The sequence below is a fragment of the Rhyacophila brunnea genome, unplaced genomic scaffold, assembly GCF_057557595.1.
Source record: "Rhyacophila brunnea isolate RB1 unplaced genomic scaffold, BYU_Rbru_1.0 scaffold_1, whole genome shotgun sequence".
NCBI lineage: Eukaryota > Metazoa > Arthropoda > Insecta > Trichoptera > Rhyacophilidae > Rhyacophila > Rhyacophila brunnea.
In genome coordinates, this window is record NW_028232751.1 from 20,170,449 (window position 1) to 20,189,003 (window position 18,555).

An 18,555-nucleotide genomic window follows, 5' to 3' on the forward strand; every position below is an offset into this window, starting at 1 on the left:
ACTCTGACACCATTTTCTGACTACTTTGCGAAGTATCTGCATCATGACTTGAGGCTTCTTCGGAAAGAGTAATAGTGTCAAGTGGTTCTTCTTTCACCATAGTATCATTTAAATCCATATTGAAGTCAATCTCAGTTTCATCAGTCTCCACGAATAGGTTTTCTTGTTCACTCAGTTTTTGATTACTCATACTTATCACAAGTTCTTTAGTCATTTGCTCTTGGAACGAATTTATATCGCTGATACCGGAAGGTTTCAGCCCGTAGATGCTTCTCTCTGTGTTATCAGTCATCTGTTGAGATAATTCATTAGAAGATGTCTTCTTAGACTCAATTTCCACAATGCAACTTTCCAGGTGTCTCATAAGTTTTATCTTAATGTCCAGATCTGCCAGCTCTGGCAAAATTCTCGTATGGATATCTGGAGTGTTAAAAAAGCGTTCCACCTCCCTGACACAATCGCCGAATCCAAATCGGTATTTATCCACATCTGAAAATAAAAATATTCAATACATTCAAATTAATTTAACAGTAATATATTTTGATCTCTTGCAAATGGATTTTATTTACGAAAAAATTTCACTTTTCTTTATCAACTATAGATACTTGATGAAAATTGAATTTAAATTCTAATTGATGAGAATTATGTACCCATATGAATCATTTCCTTCAATACTTAATTCAAGTAAAATTTTAGACAATCCTTGCAAGTAACTGATAAATTGGTTTTAATAAGATACCCAATTTGGAAGCCTCAGATATAATAAATATTTGTACCAAATGAGACTTGAACCGACAACTACTGTAATCTGGGTGCGTTCTTTATCAATTAAGCTATCAATGCAATCACTGTTTTAGAACTTCTGATGCACAACCTTTTTATCATCAGGACCAATATAGGATCCATTGTCTAATTGTTTGCATAAGTGTCACGGGAACCATATTATATTATCTCCTGTGTAATATTGTGATTTAAATTGAATAGGATTTTGATATATTTTTTATTTAAGTCTACACTACACCATTTACACCATTATCAATGATATCTATTACAGTTCAATAAATTTTAAATTTATAATTAACAGATGAAAGCATGTTACCATGTTTTTTCTGAAAACTTAGTCTAGGTCTATCTAGGAAAGAAATTACATCTTTCATTTAGTCGTCGCGTTTATAGGAACCGCAGGTTGTATACCTCTGTTTTAGAGGATGGTATATTAAATTTCTTTCACTACAGGTTACAGTCCCACAATACATACATACTGAGTACAACAACGCCATATTAAATATGTCATTCAATTCAATAAGTTGATACACTGGATTGAATGTGGCTCCTTCATCAATTGTATAGATAAGTTTGTGGCACTGTACTCTATATTTCGTCACTCGAGAACTGTAGTAGGATATCTAAAAAAGTATATATTTTTTTATCTGCTTATAAAATTCGTTATTTTTCATAGTATTGAGTGCTGTACTATGATATTTGGTGTTACTAGTAAAATTTCTTTGTATGAGAAATATACCACTACATCATTGAATAAAAAATTCCACTATGGTAAATGTTAAACTGGGCTAAGATACATGTCTTACTATAGTACTCAAACAATTTAATAAAAATATGTTACAAACTAAATATATGGTCGTATGCCTTCGGATTTTCTTTAAATATTTCCTTTATAAATATATGAGATGATTAACAAGTTTTAATTTTACTAAGAATATAAAATAATGAATTTCTTTAAACCTCAATATCTCAATACTATGTTTCTTAGATGTCCCACTACAGTTCTGAGGCAACGATTTTCTAATTAAAAATACCAATGATGTATGTATATATTGTCAACAAGTTAGCTTAGCTAATCTGAGGTTAGGGTTTACCTTATCTACTCAGGGGTGATAATGGGTCTAACCAAACTGATATTATGTAACCCATCCCTGTGTGCACCTGTACTCTATCACAATATAATATTAAAAAAGAAAGTCACCTTTACCGTTCTTATCAAAAGCGCGCGTCATCTGAAAGTGGCGCACGGTCATCTCCAGAATATCGGCTTTCTCCAGTTTAGTCTGCTTCTGCGGTTTTTCGCCGACGATGTCCTGACGACTGGCCAGTAAAATATTCTTGAGCAGCGCCACGCTCTGGTTGATCCTTGCTCTGCGTCTCTTCTCCATCAACGGTTTGTTGCTCCTTCTTGTCTCCGTCGCCGGCTTGGTGGACGATGTGCTCGTCCACGGAAGAACTGGGGTGGACCGCTTCATGTCCCCTGCGTTGCGAACATTACCCTGTGCATCCATCATGTTTTTTTACCTGGAATGTATTAGTATGCCTGATTAGAAAAAATACCAGTAAAATTTTGGGAGAGACCTAAATCCAGCAAATCCTGAAAGGATAGTAGCTTATTTAAAATGCTGATGTACCTACATAAGTTACACCCCTAGGCAAGGTGCCGCAGACTCAAAATGTCACCTCTTCTTAAGGATGGTCTCTCTAAAGAGCTCAGAACAAATTCACAAAAGCCCAAACAAAATACAATACCTACAATATTTTATCGATTTTTCGTCACTTTGTTGAACAGATAAATGCATGAACATACTTAAAATTCTGATATACACATCCACTGGGGTTTAAAATAGGTAAGTTAGGATGACGCCTACGATGGCCGAGCAGCTTAAGCGTCGGCCTATAACATCGTGGGTCCCAGGTTCGAATCCTGTGTCTGGCAAATACACATATTGGTTTTCAATTTTGTGTTTGAGTCAGTATGGACCTAATAAGTTGAGCAAGTGGCCAACATCTATTAATCATAAAATCACAAGTCTGCTAATAAAAACCTCCATTCAGTGGAGGCCCATATGATCTTATTAGGATCGGATATGGTAAAAAAAACATAGTGTTCGCACCATAGATAAAATAATTACAAGATAAAAAGAACTTTTTAAATACAACGTTTTCAAATTTTCTGTTGAATTATTATGCTCAATATGCTCAAACGTGTACTTGATGTGAAGTAAATAAAAAAACAACTACAAATATAGAATACTGACATTTTGACTTCCATAGAAACGCACGTATATATTAATAATTTAGTTGTTAGGACCACCCACTTAGCAACCAATAATAGTGGATTGGATTACGGATTTCTTCCGAAATAACTTTTCATACAAAACAGAATTAACTGAAAATGAATTCAATTCTACTTAAAGATGGCTAAAAGTATTAAAAGAATGCATTGGCATCGTGTTCTGATATATTCTAAAAGTTTCAAATGTCTAGCTAGTCGGGAAGTTAGTTAAAAATCGATTGCAAGATTTGTACTGGATAAACAACCACCCGACAAATAAGAATACGAGCTAAGAAAAACATTGTAAAATGATCTCTACTTTTGTAGATTATTATTATAATTTAAATCTCTTATTTTAAGCTCAGTGAAGACTTCGCCTTAATTCTGTCAATTTGATCAGAATATAAAAACAAGATTCATTTACCGATTTACACAAAACATTACTTCTTCAGATTGTAAAACTGGCCATAGGCTTCTCCGATTTATCTTCACTGCGTCCAGCTACGTGATTTCCGCATCTGATCTGCTTCATTGCTTGCTATGCCACTCGTAACTTTTGTACCAGGCCTGCTGTTAAGTTCCAGGCATTGTTGTTAATAAGCGAAGATAATATATTATTATATTAGGTACAATGTTTTTCAGCTTACTGAAAGCAACAACCTGATATGTTTTTTAAAGTACGTTAATTGTTTTTTGTATAAGTAGATATTTTACTTGTATTGAAACTATATAAATTCATCCCTAGATGTTGTTACACGTAAAATAAATCCAATAAAAAAAATATCAAAACCTATAAGTATGTACATTTTCATTTTTTATAAATCGACGTATTTTTTTAAAATATAAAGTACATTAAAACAATGAGTCTTTAAAAAATATTTTCACTGTATAAGAGAAAACTTAATAAACTAAATTTTAATGAAAGACAACCATAAAATTCGTTTAAAAAAATAATTTGTTTGACTGTAAATAATAAAAATATTTTTCATTTTAATGTTTTTACAAACATATTAATTAGTTTTTAACATTTTAAATAATGTAAATTATCAATAAAGTCGTATCGTATTTTTCCGCTAGGTGCCCCTGTTAGACGATTCCCCCAATCAGATACAAACACACTTGTGTTCCCAATTTGAAGACTTTCCCGCGAAACTCGTGTTTTTTTATTTCTTCAAGATCAGTATTTTCCAAGATGGTTGGTATTTGTGTTGTCCCGATGTACATATACCTTTATTTTTTTCTATATTATTATACACATTAGACATAATTATTTCCTGGATATCCTAGTTAAATTCATTCTTTCAAGAGCTTGATAAAAATAAATAAAGTCTAGAACGGAAGTTCACAGAGTGATCTTTACATCTCCGTGCTGGTAGTTTATATCTCAGACGAGTATTCCTCGGGGACACGTCACTGAACAAAGGATTACAAAAACGATAGTATCGAAAGATAGCACAGATACAGTTTAACTGTGGGCGATATAATATTATAATCTAATAGTGGCGTATTGGTGAATTAACCAATTAATTTGTATCCGTGTTTGATGTGTAAATATCTTAGTTCGTCACCACATCACTTTCGTACGGTTATCTGAGTGAAGGCGCTTTTTTACAGGGTCGCTTATATGGCTACATATAGACACGGTGTTTTTACTTCATTTCTACGTTATTGACTGCACACAAGATCATGAGATATCCTAACGGGTGATAATTTTTAATTATTAAGCCCTAAAATAATGTGACATTACTTAGATACATAATCATATCACACACGTGATTTTTGTACATAAACATGAGAATACTAATTAAACTTTTCACTAATTTCACCGGGGTGCTAGGAGAGTGAAAGGAGCTAGGCGGAGCCTTCGTTCAACAGTAGATTTATAGATCGACCCGAGCTCATGATGGTTTTTTTTCAAGATTCAGATTTATGAAACTACCCGAAAGGACAGTGAAAAATATTTTAATAGAAATAAACCACTAAAACAACAAGATATGATAACTCTATAGTTTAAAATAAAAACAATCCATAATCATTAACTCCAGAACAACGATAAATTGAAAACAACGCGTGAGTTTTGCGGACGCTGGATTCGAATGCGCGATTCTTGTCTTCAGAGGCGGACACTCCACCAATGCTCCACAGTAGTTATAAATAAATTAAAGGTTCTTTCAATAATTTGTAACTAATAGTTATTAAAACTAATCTTCCCAAAAATTCTAAAAACAAACATTTTATATTTGAAGTTGATTTAAAGTTTATTTTCACATATGATACTTTTACAAGCTCCAAATATTCACTGCACCATTGCATACGCACGCTTGACGACATTTTTAAGTCTACACAAAATGCAGCTTCGCCAATTTAGCGTTTTTCTTGCCAGATTTTGCACCTTTGAATAGGCGTTTGGGTTGCAAAATACACATCTGGCATATAGCGTTAAATCTATTATTTTTCGCTTAAAATTTGTCAAATATTTTTTTTAATAGTAGGTAAGTACACAAGATTTTATCGGAAATCAACATGCAGGCCTTTTGTACATTGTATACGTTAATACGTATCTTAACAAGAAATTAAATGTAATACACGATACGTAAGTAGGTACACTATTTTTTTAATTGTATGACTTATATATTAGTGGCGAAACAATAAATTATCCGCCAATTATTTATGTTTTTCTGAAAACAATGTTCATAATACATAAATAATTACAAGATAAAGAGAACTTTTTATATACCACGTTTTCAAATTTTCTGTTGAATCATATAAACTTGACAATTCTATGTATTAATAAAAACTTTTTATTGTACTTGATAGAAATACTGAATAAATATTATTGAATACTGAAATGTCGTTTGGACATTTCATATTGATTACCATAGTAACGCACGTATATATTATTAATTTAGTTGATAGGACCCACATAGCAACCAATAATAAAATAATAGTGAGTAGTAAATATTACTTTTAACGATTTTTTTTCCGAAACATACAAAACAGAATTAACTGAAAATGAATTCAATTCTGTTTAAAGATGGTCAAGAATATTAAAAGAATGCATTGTCATCGTGTTCTGATATATTCTAAAAGTTTCAAATGTAGCTAGTCGGGAATTTAGTTAAAAAATTTGTACTGCACAAGAAAAAATCTGTACCGGAAAAACAAGAATACGAGGTAATAAAAACGGGGTAATATGACGTATTTTTTATATTCTGGTGTGTGGTCATTTTTTGAATTCTTGAAAATATCTAGATTTGTTCTGTCAACTAGCTTTTAATGAACGACTTTTGTCAACACTATGTAATATGCTCAAAATAAAATCACTCCATGTAATTGGTCACTCTTTCGATAAGCATCTAGATCAGGGGCGGGCAAACTTTTTGGATGGAGGGCCAAATTCAAGAATTCAAAATGAGCGGCGGGCCGCAAGTAAAATACCATTTTTAGATATACACTATTTATTATCACGAAAAATAGACAATACAAAAAAAATAATGAGAAGAATGAAACTGTTGTACATTTTTGAACATTTTTTTAAATTTAGGTGAATTTTGTAGTTGATATTCTCAAAACTGCTAGTAAATGGGCATCGGAGATATATTTTGATCGTAAAGATTTTTTATTGAGGTTCATGATCGAAAATGTTTGTTCACATATATAGGTTGATCCAAAAATAACGAACATTTTTCTTGCATACCTACTCTTTAAGTTGGTCGAATTTGTCTGAATTAAGGGCATTGTAAAATTTGGAGATTTCTTCACGACGATGCAATTCTCTTAAATCAGTGTCACACTGCAGATTAATAATCTCAAGTTGTAGCTCTGTCGGTACACTATCAATATCTATTGAAATCGATGTTCAACGTAGAAAATCGTGGCTACATAGTGTGAGACGAGACGCAAGGAATACGTACTGAGATAATACATTTACGAAACAACAAATTCTTCAAATTATGATCTATTATCAATATTTTTTTAAAAATTATAAAAAAGTTATTCGTAATCACAAGTACAATTATCGATGGCGGGCCGCGAAAAAATACCCGGCGGGCCACATGCGGCCCGCGGGCCGCAGTTTGCCCTCCCCTGATCTAGATTAATTTATAATTCAACCAATAGTGTTCGACATAGCTCTTTGTTGCGCACATTTACTGCACGGTTAATCAAGGGTGGTTTATCCTGAATGAAATTAATTCAGTTAGGTACATGTTATATTATGGTCCTAAAAACTTTACATATAACAATACCGAGTTGTTTGAATGGCCTTAAGTGGTAGAAGGCAATTCTGCTTTATAAATATATGTGCATGCATGCTGCAGTTTGTCAACGACACGTAAAAATAATTCACACCACACAACACTGTGTTACACTGAAGTTAACTACCTCACTAAACCACAGCCGCCCGCACCACACCCGGTATTAATCGGGCGTGTTAACGGAAAAGTCTGTGTTACAGTTTGCATTCTCACTTATAATTTTGCATTCCTGCTGCACGCATTGCTGAAACCGGAAAATAATTTCTTTGATTCCATTACCGTTCTTTTGAGTTATCTGCATGACCAATTTGATAGCCACTATCAAATCCAGGTAACACAAAAAAGAGCGTACGGGGGGTGGTTGTAACAAAGTACAATTTTCAAGTGTGGAAAAATATGGTGTTAAATAATATTATATTGATGTTCAGTATTTACGTCTGTATCGTAATAGGAATTAAAGTGTGTCACGGAAACGAAATGCGCATTGGTAATATTTGAAGACATTCAGCTGATATTATATTCTATACACAAGGCTGCTATCGGCAGCCTTTGGCGGCTATCGAGGGTAGTTTAACATATTTATGTATTGAGGTGGTTAATTGTTACAATAAGTTAACCGTCTGAACTGTCAAAAAGTGCTATGTTTTAACAACAACTCTCTTGGCTGTGTTAACTTTTAGAACGAGATAGACAGTTTTGACAGTTTAGACGGCTAACTTATTGTAACAAGTATAATACTTCAATACATAAATATAATAAACTACCTTCGATAACCGCCGACAGCAGCCTTGTGTATAGAATATATGCAAGGGGAGCTTTTTATTTCTTTCTTTTAATAGATTTTCTCTCTTAGTCATAAACCAAAACTGCTGTCAATGTCTTGGTCTATGGCGACTAGCTCTCGCACTACTAGCTTCATAAATAATATTATATTAATAACATTAATACTATCGACCGAAGGTACTTGATGTAATTTGAATTTACGGCTTTTGGTGCACGAAGATGCCGAAAGGCGAAACTAGGGTCGCAAAAAACGACTCAAATGGAATAGTACAAACTTAAACCCATTAGAATAATATTATAATATGTCTATATGTAGCTGCCCATAAACATACTGCCTTATATCATTTACCAATCTTATATAAATTCATTATCTATAATATTTTATTATTATCTTAAATACAATAAAAATGTCAAAAATTCTAATGCGCACAATATCTACTGAGATTTCTATGACGTCTTGGAACAAGCAAGTAAAAAAAAACTTTTCTCTACGTGAAACCGGTCTCAACACTTAGGAGGTAGTATTACTTGCGTTCATTTATTAATTTGCAGTCAATGTGCATATCATAATATTATGAATACCACTAATTATTCGTATAACATCGTAAAAAACCAACTGTAACAAGATCATTCAATCATATTTATTTTTAAGTTTTATAAAATACATGAACTTACTAATAGGCACACATGCTTAAAACTACAATGAGTTTATTGCTTTTTACATACGGGTCGTAGTATTGTTACAAATATAAATACGACAGCGAATCGGTAAACAATAAAAATCTCGTTCCAACTGACAAACAAAGTAGTAGTGAAAATATTCCGCACAATTTTTGAGCGTTGCATATTTGCTCGCCTCGGCTGCGTAGGGGTTGGGGGTGGGGGTGGGGGTGGTCGTGGCAAAACCGAGAGACAGGTAGGCGCGTGCCCGACGTGCCTTTACGGTAATCCCCTACCTACTGATTACGGACCATACTGTGACACGCTCCCGTCGACCTGTTCGACCCTATCAATTGATACCAAATTATACTGAACAATATTTACAAAGAAACAATATGTTTACCTTTAATATTGTATAAATCAAATCGGTATTTTATATTCTCTATATATTATTACGAAGCCGTTTGGGGTATTGATACTTAGATAGTCATATTTTTGTGGTAATTCATAAACCCGTTTGGGGTATTGATACTTAGATAGTCATATGTTTGTGGTACCTAATTCATAAAATGATATAAATTAATTAAATGCAAAAGAACTACTCTCCATTTTTTAAACAGCCACTTACGTAAATATTCAAATTAGACCAATAATAACGATGTATTTTTTTTTAAATTTAAACAGTGGTTTAAGTATCACAGTAAACTCTATAAAACTTTAAAACAATGTAATTGTTTTTTTTATCCTGAATAACCATTTTTGCTCCAAATAACTAAAGACTATGTTCAACACCAGTGGCGAAGGGTGGAGGTAGGCTGTTAAGATTCAACATAAATAGTGAACATTACATTTTGTCAGTCATATTTATTTGTTTTCATTATACTAAGAATACAATTTGCAAATAATTTGTTTTTAAAATTCAGTTAAACAATGCCTAAACCGAACCCTAGTTAATGTATGCTATAGGCAATTCGACAAAACTAGTTTTGTTTTTGTTTAATTAAGAATACATAGTACAGGTGTTGTTGGAAAGATTTTTAAATTCATCAAGGCGATGTCTTTACCTACCAGAGGCACTTAGCGGAAAAAAACAAAGCTTGCAATTTGAGACATGTTATTGATAATTTACAATTTCAACTGTGTTAATTGATAAATATGTAGGTATATAAAAACATTAAAGACAAAAATATTTTCTATTTGAAGTCAAAGATTACTTACAATTGTTTAAAAAAAAATGAAATAAAATGTGAATTTGTTGCAGGACCCGATCATATTATTATGTACATATATTATTTTTATGGTCATATTTATTATTAAAATTTAGTTTATTAAGTTTTCTAAGCTTCGCCTAAGAGATTTTTGACGAATTCATAGTTATAATATTTATTATAAAAATATAAATGTGCATAAATTGAAATCCTTTTTATTTATATCAAATTTTTGTCCCAATATTGAAGCTCGATTTGATATAAATAGAAATCTGGATCGATGAAATCGTCAAGTCCTGCGGAAGTACGTGGCAACGCAACGCACAGGACCGAAATAAGTAGAATCGGCTTGGACAGGCGTCCATCCAGCAGTAGATAGATTCAGGCTGATTATGATATTTATTTGATTGTACGAAGTAAAATTGTCAACAACACCCTCGACTGTACCTAAATACATAACATTGAGATATTTGTTGTTTTTATTTAATTAAACGCATTTTTAGGACCGGTTTCGTCCGCCTCAGAGGGACATTTTCAACTGAATACATTTTTTTAAAAAACAATATTTATCAAACAAAAACCAAATAATATAACAATAGGTACATAAATAATTATCCGTCCAATAATACCTTCCCAATAACAGACTAATTTAAAACTAATGAGGTTGGACATTAATATTTCATACTAGGTCAGGGGCATTAAACAAATTATTTTAAATATTAACAAACCACAAAATATGAAACAATCTACACTTACAATAACATTAATAATGAATAAGTACTACAAAAAAAAATGCGTTTTATTAAATAAAAACAACAATACAATGCAGTTCCACCATGAATTGACAGTTAACAAAATAAAAGAAATTGAGATATTTAAAACATGCTAATTTTAGGTGGGTAAACATTAGATGCGATTTGATGCATATAACACGTGTATTGGTTGTAGATTCGACGATTTGCCGAAACGATATAAATGTAATCGAGTCTACGTCGTACGAATAGTAGGTATATCATGTTGCATGGTCAGTATCCGTAGAAGGCAATTAGCGTAGCGCTACGCTGCGAACGTCAGCATTAATTACACCGGTCTTCAGAATTTTATTTGTTAAACGTTCCAGTTTTATAGCACAAATAACTTATGAGTAATTAATGTCATAATGACACTGGAATTTGCAATTTCTTTAAGTGGCAAATGAGAGAAAATACAATTTGAATCTTGATAGTTCTTACGTCTTAAATCATTAATATGTTTTTAAACACATTGACTGCTGACTAGATAATTACTACTTAATTACCATATATAAATAGCATGCTAATTATATCTAATGGTCATCTAATCGTTACGCGCCTAGCGCGTCTTTAACACTGAAAGACTCAATTTCTGACGTGGTTTAAATAATACCTTTAACCATTTAAAACACAATCCAGATCGAAAAACGTAATATAATGGTATATAAAGTTTTTCGGTTACGGTTAAGATAAAATTATTAATTGTACAAAACGTAACACCAAAATTTCTATCAAATTTGACGTAGTTTGTAGAGTTCAAATCATATAAATTCACAAACCCTGCACAAAAATCGCTACGTTCGATAAAACAGAAAATAATCCTTCAAATGCTTGGTTCTCAGTACGTTTGCACATTTTCCATCCGCCTTAGAATGAAAACTAACAAAATAATATTTCGTATAAAAACTTTTAAAAGTTTTTTTTTTATTTATAAACATCGGTAAACAGTTTTTGCACTATGTTTATTTTTTGTACAACTGGGCGCTGGACGCTGGACGCTTATGCGTTAGTTGTAGTTCTACGTATTTTGTAATTGAAAAAGTTCCGTTCATCAAGTATTCGATTTCAGCTGGAAAATGCCGGAACAAATATCAATTTATCAAAGATGTCGAAAACTTACGTAACGTAATTAAAGTAGGTTAAAGAAAAAATATGATAAAAACTTAAAAACGTGCTAAAATTTCATTACATGTGTATCATAATTATGTTTACAGCGAACTCACTCTTGGTCTGTACTATACAAATAAAAATATTAAACGCCAAATATATGTCATATATAATATGTTCGAAGTTATTATATATTATTTACCTGTTTAACCCCATTTAATATGCAATATACTGCATGCGTATTTACAAAGATAAAGCTATGCAACAATGAAGTACTTCTATTGATAGTCTTCATCCAAACTACGAGTATGCCAGCGTAGAGCTTTTATTGAATCAGCCGTAGGAGATTGTTCAAGCGTAGAGGGTCGGTATTGCTACATTAAACACGTAGCTACGCGTTTATCATATCTTTAGTTACATATTCCAGGTACATATTCCCAACTCCTGACTGCAAATTGGTTCTATTATGTGTAAACGATGCTTTATTACTTTATAAAATATGTAGAAATAAAAAGGCTACATTTACCTTGTAATGCAAATAGGACATTCGGTCAAGAACGGTATTTACAGACAATTAATAATGTGAATTTTTCATGTGAAGGCGTGAAACTTCATTGCATTGAGTTTAAGGTCAATATGTGCAATTTTAAACTCAATTATAATGTAAATAATTCAACAACTACTATCGATGAAGTATTTGAAGGATATTTAGATGTTTTACTTGCAAAAGATTATTTTCACATCATTTCATCAATGTCACATACATATCATTTATTATTACTTTTTTTTTGTATATTGAATACTGAATATACACAATTTTACAACGTTTTTCTTAGGTCGTATTCTTATTTGTCCGGTGGTTGTTTGTCCGGTACAAATCTTACAATCGATTTTTAACTAACTTTCCGACTAGCTAGACATTTAAAACCTTTATAATATATCAGAACACGATGCCAATGCATTCTTTTAATACTTTCAGCCATCTTTAAGTATAATTGAATTCATTTTCAGTTAATTCTGTTTTGTATGAAAAGTTATTTCGGAAGAAATCCGTACTACAATAGACTATTATTGGTTGCTAAGTAGGTGGGCCTAGCAACTAAATTATTAATATATACGTGCGTTACTATGGAAATCAAAATGACATTTCAGTATTATATATTTGTTTGTTTTTTATTTACTTCATATCAAGTACAAGTTTGAGCATATTGAGCATAATAATTCAACAGAAAATTTAAAAACGTTGTATATAAAAAGTTCTTTTTATCTTGTAATTATTTATAATGTAAAATTTCAATTATTTCTAATAACTATGTACTATGTATTATTTAGAATTATCTTCAAATGTGTTAATCTTGCCCATTTTTTGAATAATAAAATGCCTAATTCTTGTCAAATTTGAGATCACAGAAATTAACAATATATTTTTTTATCGTAAATATTTCACTATAATAATGTCGATATAAATTATACTGATGGTTTTATAAATGCGTTTAAAAATTAATAAATGTAAAAAATCATAACACCGCTGCACATTTATGTAAGTACTGAAATATGACTATATTCTAAAACATTAGAGCGAGAGGTTTAAAAGAATACTATTTTATGTAATAAAAATACTTGATGCAGTCATCAAATGTTTAAAATAAATATAACGGATAATAAGGCTTCAAAATTATATCAATAGATTATCTACAACGTTTAAGGTATGTCCAGGATCATGCTTTGAAAATAGAAAAAAAGCTCCATTTGACCTACGCTGAGCATGTCCTCCCTTAATTGTTTATTTTTTTACAGTTTTATTAATTTCCATTCGTTCATAAATAAAAAAAAAATACAAATATGTACTTAATTAAACTATACTATAAACTACATTGTGGCGCATCTATAAAATTTGCAGTCATCAAAACAGTGTTCAATAAACTTTTAGTCAGTGGGGGTCTATTTATCTAATATTTTAAGGTCGTGGATATTGATATAATCAGTTCAGAGACAAGACATGTTGGTTTTAATTAAATATATGCATACCAGATACTCCGGTAAATAACAATGTGATGCATTTCCGCCGTTATATAAAAGGCTTTTCAAAGAAAATTCGTTGTATTTTTGAGTCTCCTCTTCAAAATTTAAAATATATAATAAGTAAATTCGCAATTTAGCTCCACCAAACGTAGTGATTATTTCGGAAGTAAGTTCTATCTGTCGAGTTGGTAGAGTGCCTGTGTATCAAGCCACGGGTCGAGGATTTAATCTCACGGCTGGACACAAAAAAATCAATTCACTTTTGTTAACGTGCTATCTGTAAATTTGTATTAAAGTTTAGTTACGCCATTGGTTTGTGATCGTAGAAAGTTTTCAATTTTTTTCATTAAGTAAACTAAAATTATCTTTTTCTTTCGTTTACACTCTTGAGGTTGATTACAACATTCATTATTATGTAAAACCATGAGATTTGTTATATTCATTGCGAATAACTTATGTAAGTATATAATATATATTATAGTTTAATAATAGATTTGAACACAATAGACATGTGGATGGCATGGCAACCCCCTCTCTGATATGGCCTGGTTATATGTGCCACGTATAAAACTATACGTAAGATAATATAAGATTAATTATATATCAATGATAATATTATTAGTTGCAGTATAAAATGCTTTAAACTGGGATGGGATAGTTAAAAAGGGTAGACTGCACTAAAAGGTACCACGGATCTCAGATTCCGCAACCTTTCATTAGACTTTAAATACGGAACCTTCCATATTTTTCTCAAATGTTATTTAAATTCACAAATTACCATATTTTATTATTTATTCTTGGCTATCTTAAAACTATTATTAAAATCAAGAAAAATCTTTTAAAATTCTGACATATACATACATCCACTGAATTTAAGGGGGAGAGGCATGTCAACAGAGAACCTAGCGGAAAAATACGAAGCTTGCAATTTGAGATTTTTTTTGGTAATTTACAATTTCAACTGTATTAATTAATAAATATGTATCAGAAAACATTAAAAAAAAATGTTTTTAATTTAAAGATAAACTTAGAATTGTAAAAAAAATGTGAATTCGTTGCAGGGTCACATCTTATTATTACATTATATTTTATGGTCATATTTATTATTAAAATTTAGTTTATTAAGTTTTCAATTTTTCGTCGTTTAGATTTTTGACTAATTCATCCTTTTAATATTTTTTATATTTATTTAAAAAAACATCGATTTTTATAAAAAATATAAATGTGTAGGTATAACTTGAAATCCTTTTTATTTATATCAAATTTTATTTTAGGTATGGTCCCAATATTGAAGCTCGATTTGATATAAATAAAAAAAAATCAGTTATACACATTTTTTTTATAAAAATCGATCTTTTTAAAATAAATATAAGAAATATTAAAATGATGAATTAGTCAAAAATCTAAACGACGAAAATTGAAAACTTAATAAACTAAATTTTAAAAATAAATATGACCATAAAATATAATGTAATAATAAGATGTGACCCTGCAACGAATTCAAATTTTATTACATTTTTTTAGAATTGTAAGTTTATCTTTAAATTAAAAAAAAATTAAAAATCTTTTTAATGTTTTCAGATACATAGTTATTAATTAATACAGTTTAAATTGTAAATTATTGGAAAAAAATCTCAAATTGCAAGCTTCGAATTTTTCCGCTAGGTTCTCTGCTGGCGTGCCTCTCCCCCTTAAAGCATACGCATATCCAGTCAGAACAAAATGGCAAAAAAAATCGAAATCTATTTCTAATAAATTATAATATTAGTATTTATTTTTTATTTTCCAATCCTCATAAGCCTCCTCTGTTCGGCACATCATTTTCATATCCCACAGAACGTCACTGAAACTACGTACTACACGTACGTAGTATCAGTGACTACACATGAATGTGTCTATAAACTAAACAAACATTATGTACTTTTACATTACAACATATTGTTATATTACCGGTTCATGCGTTTTATTTTACTATTACACCTGTCATAGTTACTACGTATAAAGGTATGCATTAAATTCGTTTAGCTCACACGCGAAATCTGATTGAAAACATCCAGTTTGAATTATATAAATGGCAGATAAGGAATGTGAAACGTAATGGTAGAAAGATGTGTTAATAAATGATTATTAAAAAAAGAAAACACATATTTACACCCCTGCAACTAAACTACCACAATTTAAAATGCAGCTGCCTTCATTTGAGTGATTAATTGACTGTAAATAAAATATTTGCAGAAGTTGCATGTGACCTAGGGACAAAAACTCCACGATATAAATCAATCAATAAGAATGCATACAAGAGTGTGCGATACTATAAAGGTCACCAAGATGATGAAATTATAATGTGCTGGACTGGATAAATGCAGTCATACAGTGGCAGACCGAAGGACTACTGCAAAACTGGCTACGAGTATATCGACAAATTCACTTAGTTTGGTGGGTATACGTGCAGTGACGATCCACGGACCAAGAACAGTGAAAGGAGGTAGGGAAGGCTTGCATCGCATAGCGAGTTTATCCCGGTGGATATGTAGATAAAATGACTAATCTCAAATTCGTTCATAATATGTTTCTGTAGAAAAAAGCAGGATATTTCTTTTAGATTAGACTTGTAATATCAATATAATTACAATAAATAATGTGTTGCAATCAGTTTCTCACTCTGTCATTATATTCACTGTATTATTGAAGAAAATTATTAACCATCTTAGCTTTTTTATTGGCTCTACAACAAAACAACATGTAAATATTCCAGATGCGGGACTCGATTCAACATCATATCTGAGAAGCGAACACTTTCTCTAAATATTCTGAAATATAAATATATTTTTTGCGGCCAATTACGAGTAATTGTCTGCACGTTAAATGTTACATGTCTTGACTTTATAGAGTTATTCGATAGGAGTTTTTAATGGTAATTTATTTTCCGGGGAAGTAGAAAACATAGCGAATGAGAGTGTAGTATAGTTGATTGGAAAAAATGTAAGCGAATTATTATGTCTAGCATGAGTTTATACCTGTGGCCACATCGTAGCCAGCAAACTATAAAAGGGTTTGTGAAATCTCGGATATGTCACTCCCCTCAGAATGGAGTCACACTTGACCGCATACGTCGCGAAGATAAGCGTTAATGCGATCATGGGGTCGCGCCTTACATCTATAGCATATAAACAACATGTCGTCATAGAAAAAATGCTGCCCATCCATTGGAATTTTGCGTAATGTATCTAAATATACGAAATCATTTTTATTCAAAAAAATAAACCATAATAACTTAGGTACAAAGTAAAATTGGCAATCAGAATACTGAAGACTTTCGGTATGTACCTGAACAAGTATAGTTGAGAAAACAGTAGAGGGCAGCAGGTCAGAAGAAGATAACCTTGGCTATGCAGCCTTCGTAAGTGTAAGTATTCAAGGCGTAAGTGATCGACTGACCCAAGATAAGGCAAGTCCGGAAACTTGTAAGTATGCAGTTCGCCGTATCACACTTCACCGTGAAATGTTGTATCGGAAATATAATATGACCGTATATTGAAGACGGTCCAACCTCTTTAGGTCGTATAGTACTGACATAAAATTCTTGTCTAGATAAAACAAGGTTCTTGTCGGTTTACACTTTACAGGAAGCCAGCAGCAAACAATTTTTTGAAAATAGCTGATATACTGGATTATTTGTTAGGTAAGGTTAGGTTTTCATTCTTGAATTTTGCCAAAATCAGCTATGAAAATTGAATTAATGTTCATATTGAATCTAATAAAATTGAAGACCGTATAGTATACGGTCATCTCTTTTCGATAAGAAAGCTCACGGCGAACTGTCCCACGGTGAAATGTTTTACATACAATGTACATGTAACCAATATAAGGTGATAAACTTCAACTTGGTCGTCCACTTTCTATAGAAGATGACTAAAAAATAAGAGTAGTTCTATAATAGCAATGATGATCCCGATATCTTAGGATTGAATGTACTTAAATCCCTTTTGAAAAAGTTTTTTTAAAGTGATTTTTGTCAAATATATTGCATTGTATTTAAGAGGCATCTTTACTTTTCGTATCTATAAAAGTAAGTTTTAAATATTGTTTGAAGATTTAACTAAAACTTCCAAAAGCTCAAAATGTAATTTTTATTTGGCACAATTACAATTTAGTCAAATCCTGGAATTTTAAGATTTATAAAATAGTGATTCCCAATTCGCGAAATGGTAAATTGTATTCTTGATAACTATCCTATACTAATCGGTATCATTTATTCAGAGATAGTGTACCAAACCTACATATTTTTTTATAATTAATGATTGTTAAAAGATTTTGTTGTTTTAATTTAATAACAGATTTTTTTACGAGAAATGGATGTCAGCTACTTGCTCAATCTATTAGGTCCATACTTTGTTTCATACACAAATTGAAAAACAAAATGTGTTCTTGTCAGACCCAGGTTTCGAAACTGGGACCCACGACGCTATAAACCAACCCTTAAGCCGCGCGGCCCTATGATCTTACTAGGATCGGACATGTTCGAAAAAATTTAATAACATATTTTAAATGGTTGAAAGAAGCATTGAAGAGGACCATTTTATAAACTAAAGAAAACTACGTTTGCTTTAATCATGCTTAAAAGTTGCAAATTTCCACCAAGACAGCGACAACCAGCAACAATTGTC

The 18,555-nt window shown here is 31.4% G+C and overlaps 1 protein-coding gene across 1 annotated transcript; it reads right to left on the reverse strand.

Annotated features, from left to right (window-relative positions):
- Window positions 1–1,010: 1,010 nt before the first annotated feature.
- Window positions 1,011–2,303, reverse strand: LOC147079562 (transcription factor HES-1-like). Its single transcript, XM_085960982.1, has 2 exons — window positions 1,985–2,303; window positions 1,011–1,045 (listed from the first exon to the last, which is right to left on the reverse strand). The coding sequence occupies exons 1-2, from the start codon at window positions 2,295–2,297 to the stop codon at window positions 1,011–1,013; spliced, it is 348 nt and encodes a 115-aa protein (XP_085817108.1). The 5' UTR covers window positions 2,298–2,303.
- Window positions 2,304–18,555: the final 16,252 nt, after the last annotated feature.